Raw genomic sequence first — 6,817 nt, 5'->3', positions numbered from 1 at the left:
TAATGCTTTTGTCGCGGGATAGCTTGTTCTTATTGTTGGGGATACGCATGGGCATGTAGAGGAGGTGTGAGTTATCAATGCAGGGCATGCATGGGAAGAGTGAGTGATAATAATTACATCACTGGCTGGGCATGCGCAGTAGGCGCGAACTATGCATAGAGCGTGCAGAGGCGGAGAAACCACCAGGCAGGACAAGGGTAAGCCATGGGGGCACTGGGCAGGGGGTGTGATGTGTGGCGGTGGAAGCACACTGTGGTGTCCACATTCAACAGCCGCGGGTATTCAGAGGATGTGGCGGTGATAGTGGAAGCACGCGGTGGCTATGTCACGGCAGAGTAGGTGGAGAGGTAGAACTTGTTTTGGTGTCTGCACTTTGATACCAACTCCGACCTCTTGTTGAGCAGAGTGTGAGGCGTCTTGAAGGTGATGATGCGCAACTTTTCTGCTAAACACAAGCAGCACCTTTTGGATTTGTTGCTGTAGGACTTGGCCCGATCTATGACTGCCCATTTGATACTGTATCCCTCACCTTGGTCAACCAGCGCCCATGTGTGCTTGGATAGCTCGGTCTTGGTATGGTACTGTTCATGCCGCATGCTGGTTAGATGGTTGCCATAGCGCACCTTGAAGGGCGTCTCGCACAGGCCGATGTATTGCCTTTCCTCCCCAGTACTTGGAGTTGTGACGGAGGCCTGGTACACCACTTCCCCCTCCAAGCATCCGCCGCCCAAAGGGCATGATGGCTTGGCTCGCCAGTTGCACCCTGCCGCAGATCTCTCTTCACCAGGCGTTAGTACCTTTTGGTTATGTCCCTTCGTCAGGTAGGACATGTTGGGCATGCAGGAGTAGCTCAACTTCAATGTGTTTCTGTTGAAGATCTTGTGCAGTGGCGACGCGGCAGGGAAATGTTTGCTGACTAGTTTGAAAAACCTCTGACCGATGTTGGTGGATACAGATTTGCTGTATGGTGGGTTGTACCATGTTTTTCTCCTCCGCTTGCTCTTCTTCTTGGTAGGCCCACCGCCGTTGAACACCATGGCCCCTGGAAATCCGCTGGCAGATAGCGCAGCTCTGTATGCAGGTGCCGCGTTGGTGAATGCCTCCTCGTCGCACGAGATGTCGGACACCCGCCTGTTGATCATTGCAGGTAGATTCCGGAGTATATTGGGCGGGTGATTCGACTTGGTGTGTATGTATCTGGGTACGTCATTCGGTTTGCGGTATGGGTGGTAGCTGCCGCTGGCTAGATCAAAGGTGACGTCCAGGAAGTCCACTCTCCTCTGGTTGGTACTGGTGGTTATTCGTAGGCCAACGTCTTTGAATAGCTTCGTGATTGCCTTGCGGATGGAGTCTGCCTCGTGTCCTGTAGTAGTCCTGAGCACGGCCAGTCCGTCGTCGCGGTACAGGCCGACACTAGCCGGATCATACATATCCGCGAGTCGTTTGATCAGGAACGCTCCCACTAGTTGGCACACCTCTGCCCCATCAGAACTTCCCATCGTCAAATCGAATAGGAATGTGACGATGGGTGATTTTTAAGTTAAGTATTTTTGCACGCACGGGGGGTGGTTGACGTTTTTGGTGCTCCTGGGAACAGCTTTCCGGGAGCCCCCCCCCCCGCACTAATTTTACCCTTCTACCTTACTCCAAAACTGCTTTTCCTTGCTGATACTTGCTGAGTACCCTTTTCGCTTGCTTATACTCAGACTTCTTAACTTACCTCTTCACATTAATCTTTTTTGATCTTAATTAAAGGGGAAGTGCATCGATTTTTCGAGTAGGGTCCGGAAGAAAGACAATTTGATATCGGTTCGAATGGCATATCTCTCGCTTCCATACGATAAGCCAAACTTGCCAAATCGCCAATTGTATGCTCACGTTGCCATAGCGACCAGCGGAGTGATGACGTACGAAAGGCTTAGCTCCTCCACAGGAGAAGGTTGATCACTGCATAAATTGGTCATTTTCAATTATCTTATTGTATTCACGATGTGAAAGAAGTGCTGTGTTCAATGCTGTTAGTGCCGTGAACTAATTGTCGCCCTTCTCATGCATTTCCCTAGGCTGACTGTGCCTAGGAAATGGTTCCCTCCAGGACAAGATGCTTGGAATTCGCCGTCTCTCCTGAGACATTTTCAGCAAACTTTCAAACCTACCGCATTATTTCATTCGTCAATCTCCACCACCCGTCGTCTCACCTGGCTTCAGAAGATGTTACGAGAGATAGGAGAGTCGCCAGGAAGCATCACATTCACCCGTTCAGGAAGTGGAAAGAGCAAACGGCATGGTCCTTGGTTGGGGAAAATGCTGAACGTCTGATTTGTCCCAATCAAGATTTCAGCATTTTGTTCGTCACTATTTTCGCTTGTCTGCTGGTGTCTCCGCGCTCCGGCTTTCTCCTGTCGGTGTCACGTCCCAGTACACAACCGAGAGGACTACTAACAAACAGTTCACTGCACTTACAGCATTAAACACAGCCCTTCTTTCACTTCGTGAATACAATAAACCAATTGAAAATGACCAAATTCTGCAGTGATCGACCTTCTCTGTGGTGGAGCTAAGCCTTTCGTACGTCATCACTGCGCTGGTCGCTATGGCAACGTGAGTATACAATTGGCGATTTGGCAAGTTTGGCTTATCGTATGGAAGCGAGAGATATGCCATTCGAACCGATATCAAATTGTCTTTCTTCTGGACCATACTCGAAAAATCGATGCACTTCCCCTTTAATATTTTAATATAGCTGTGAATAGGATGAAGGCCGCAGACATCACGCAACTACGTTACTTGTTTGTTTGATTATTATCTCCTCGTAGATTATCTTAATATTTTCTTCCTTTTAAATGATTGTACCCTATTGTACACGTATTGTTCACGTATATTTATTCTCGGAGACCCCCTTGATTTAGGGCGCGTTTGGTTGGTACGATCTAGAACAAGATTCACCAGAACAGCGCGTTTGGTTGGTACTGCACCTGTTCTGGGTCGGCCAGAACATGTTCTGCTTGCTCCGGCCTCGAGGCCGGAGCAGACCGAGCAGTTTCACTTTTTCACAGTGAAACCTGGCGGGAACATCGATTTTGTCCAAATAAGGATCACGTGCGTACGGCTTTGTGTTGTAGTTGGCGCGAGTTGTGTACCATGGTGTACCGTATACTCAATAGTAGCGCTCTTTCAGATCGTGGACTCTACTGCCGTAAAGGGAAAAGAAGCACAGGTGAGGCTTCTTCGCGGACGAAAGAAATAACGTAGATCGCGCTCCCCGCTGTGTCTGGACATAATAATAATACTTTCTTGTTTTGTTGAAGTAGTCATTTCTCTGCGAAGTTTCCTTCTGCTTTGGTCCAAACTTGTTTCTACTCGTGGAGCGCTTATGATTTCCGTTGAACAATGGCTGACCCCCTGTCTTTGAGTGCCGATCACAGCGAAAAGAGCGACGGTGGCAGCGACAAGGTCGAGATCATAGAGAAAAAGGCAGGCTTTGTGTGGTCCACGTTGTTGACGCTCGACCTCATTCAATCAAGAAGTAAGCGCGACCCACTCTTCAGCGACATAAATTATAAAAAGAAATCCATCTGGCAGCAAATCGCGTCGGACATAGAAGAAAATAACCCCGAACTCGATCAATCCTATCCAACGGCGGAGCAGTGCGAGAACAGGTGGAAAAGCCTGCTCCGTGGTTACAAGGCATTTGTCGATTCGCAAAACCAAACCGGAGCTGACAGGAAGAAGGAGCCTGCATTCTACAGTGAAATGAATGCGGTCCTGGGAGAGAAGCCCAACGTCCGGCCACAGTGTGTTGCCGGATCTTTGCCAGCAGCTGCCCAACCTATAAAACGGGCTGCTAATGCAGCGATTGACGATGGCGATGCAGCGCAAGATGATGGTGGAGAACAAGAAGCAGTTACCACTGCAGTACCGACGAAGAAACGCCGACGATCCTCGACCAACAAGCCACAACAGTCTGAGGCGTTTCAATGGCTCAAGGCAGAGCGCGCCGAGGAGAAGGCAACGGCTGCCAAGCAGCATACAGATCAAATATCTGTTCTGAACAGACTTGCTAGTGCTGTCGAGAAATTCAGCAGCATTTAATGCTGTTGTTGTTGTTGTTGTTGTTGTTGTTGTTGTTGTTGTTGTTGTTGTTGTTGTTGTTGTTGTTGTTGTTGTTGTTGTTGTTGTTGTTGTTGTTGTTGTTGTTGTTGTTGTTCTTGTTCTTGTTCTTGTTGTTTTAAGTGGCGTTGTGGCTTTTACAGCTGTTCATGCGCTTTTAATTGTGCGTGTGTTGCCATTGGATTGAAGCGTGACTTGAATATGTGGTGTTCTTGCCGTGATAAATTTCTTCAGTGTTTATATGGACAGTACCTCCCTTGATTTTTTTGTTTTCATACTTTTTGTAATTACTCCTGTCAGTCGGCAAGATCTTCCCAGCATAGGGGCACCCGCACATCTTCTTTGGTTGTCTCAGACGTTACCAATCACATCCCTTTATTGGATTTCCTGTCTTCTAATTAATGGGCTTGTAGCCCGTTTGCACTTGGGAAATCAAATGAACAATACAATACGTTCTTGCCATTACTGCTTGCTAGCCTAGTTCAACCGTTAGTTGAGGGAGGGAGAGAGAGAGAGAAGGAGAGAGAGAGAGAGAGATAGGGAGAGAGAAAGAAAGAGAGAGAGAGAGAGAGAGAGAGAGAGAGAGAGAAAGAGAGAGAGAGCGAGCGACAGAAAGCGACAGAGAGCGAGATAGATAGACGGATGGATAGATAGATAGATAAATAGATAGATGCATGGATAGATGGATAGATAGATATATAGGTAGATAGAGATAGAGAAAGAGAGAGAGAGAGAGAGAGAGAGAGAGAGAGAGAGAGAGAAAGAGAGAGAGACTTGATAATGGTAATTCTGCCTCAACCCATGAAGACTGGTTGGTACAATATCAGTCACATCAAGTAGTCTGCAATTCGCTGGCGCTTGTCCATACCAGATGCATCCTGTGGCAGGAACAACGGCATGTTGTTCATTGGCTCTTCTGGAAGGTTATCCAGGAAGTCGGCGACATCATCTCCATCCATAATTGCCATATTGTGGAGAACGCATGCGGCTATGGTTATGTGGGTTGCATTCTCCACGTTGGTGACGTTGACGCCTTGGAGCTGCCGCCATCTTCCTTTCAGCAGAGCGAAAGCCTTTTCAATCACCATACGGGAAGATGAATGATTGAAATTGAAATTCCGTTGTTACCGGCATCACGATATGGGGTGATCAGCCATGGCAGAAGAGGGTATGCGGAGTCCCCAAGGATGAAACTCTCCATGGGGAAGAACTCCTCCTTGCGCTCATCCACGGCATGTTTGAGCGGGCTGTTGTTGAACACTCTGGCATCGTGAACCGAACCAGGCCAACCAGCAAACACATCTGTGAATAGCAAATTGGCGTCACAGACAGCTTGCAGCACAATAGAGTGGAATCTCTTCCGATTCAGGTATGCATCAGTCGATTCCATAGGGGCTTTGATGGGTATATGACTCCCGTCAATGGCACCAATGATTCCATGGATTCCCTTCAGTTGGTGGAACCGCCCTTGTGTGTCGTTGACACCTTTCTCTTTCGGCCAGCAGATCATCAGAGGGGCAATGTCGCAGAGAGCGAAACATACCCGTCGCGTTGATGTCCAGATGGTGTACTTGGACAGACCGAACTTGTCACTAACTTCCCTTATACAGCTCTTGGAGCCCAGCCACCAAAGGGTAAGAAGAACCTGCTTCTTCACGTCAATCATGTCCTTTCCACTGGCTGTAACGTCCACTTGCATGTGTTCTGACGCACGTATCGCATCAACGACAATGTCGACAGTTTGCCGACAGAGGCGGAAGTGGCTGCGGAAATCCATGTCGCTCTGGAGGGGAATAACGTGCTCGAAGTATCCCACCTGTCGCGGTACGCTAGTGCGGCGGGGTAAAGGGATATCGAACACTGCCGCACAGTCAGGATCACCGCAAACTGCGAGGTAAATCATCTCCTCCAACGACCGAGTTGAGGAGGACCCGCTGGCATTGACGGGCTTGGCGACAAGGGCGACAGCGGCAGCTACTATTGCAGCGACAGCCCTGCACTTTCTATGACGTTCGTGATCATCGTGATCATCCATTGCAAATGAAGCAACAACGTTCCACAAATGGAGAGAACAATCAAATAAGGAAAACAGGAAACAGTTCCTGAAATGCCAAAAAAAGCACATCATCACATGGAAAGGCTCCCTTTTTTGTGTCGACCAAACCTGTCCTGTGAACATGACGTACTCCGCCAGCAGTAATAGTACGCTGTACACATCGTGCAACAGTGCACTGTACGTGCGTGCACTTTGACAGGAGCGACTTTTGTTTGGCGCCCTTTTCCAAAAAAGTACTCTGTTTCTGGAGTACCGTTTGGTTGGCACCAGGTTGCTCCATCTGCACCGACTGCTCGATCCTGTTCTGGTTCGTACCAACCAAACGCACCCTTAGGCTTCGGCCTTTGGGGAATCCCTCAAATACTACTAATAATAATAATAATAATTTGAAACTCGGATGTTGAGCCATAAATAAATGTAGAAAGGAAAAGTTACTCTTAATTTATATCCATATGTCCTCTTCCTTTCTACAATAATAATAATAATAATAACAATTTTGGGTCGCAAGAATCCACGCAAACACACATCCAGTCACAATAAGGCACTTGTCAAAAGTATCCGAACATTTTCGGTCCCTTCTCATCAAGGATTACACAGGGAATGGCTCAAGTTGGAAAGACTAAAACTTATGTAGTGTAAAGATAATGAGAT

The 6,817-nt window shown here is 47.9% G+C and overlaps 2 protein-coding genes across 2 annotated transcripts; one reads left to right on the top strand and one right to left on the bottom strand.

Annotated features, from left to right (window-relative positions):
• Positions 1 to 3,390: 3,390 nt before the first annotated feature.
• Positions 3,391 to 4,092, top strand: LOC135809280 (uncharacterized). The gene has a single exon (XM_065322600.1). The coding sequence runs from the start codon at positions 3,391 to 3,393 to the stop codon at positions 4,090 to 4,092; it is 702 nt and encodes a 233-aa protein (XP_065178672.1).
• Positions 4,093 to 5,191: 1,099 nt separating this feature from the next.
• LOC135809271 (uncharacterized) lies at positions 5,192 to 6,145 on the bottom strand. The gene has a single exon (XM_065322587.1). It carries the CDS (start codon positions 6,143 to 6,145, stop codon positions 5,192 to 5,194), a length of 954 nt encoding a protein of 317 aa, XP_065178659.1.
• Between the last annotated feature and the right edge of the window lie 672 nt (positions 6,146 to 6,817).

This window comes from Sycon ciliatum, chromosome 1, assembly GCF_964019385.1.
Source record: "Sycon ciliatum chromosome 1, ocSycCili1.1, whole genome shotgun sequence".
NCBI classification, from domain to species: Eukaryota; Metazoa; Porifera; class Calcarea; order Leucosolenida; family Sycettidae; genus Sycon; species Sycon ciliatum.
This window is presented reverse-complemented; position numbering and strand designations above follow the sequence as displayed.

What these genes read in the sequence shown, in the direction of transcription:
- LOC135809280 (XM_065322600.1), top strand. Translation starts at nt 3,391, where the DNA reads ATGGCTGACCCCCTGTCTTTGAGTGCCGATCACAGCGAAAAGAGCGAC.
- LOC135809271 (XM_065322587.1), bottom strand. Translation starts at nt 6,145, where the DNA reads ATGGATGATCACGATGATCACGAACGTCATAGAAAGTGCAGGGCTGTC.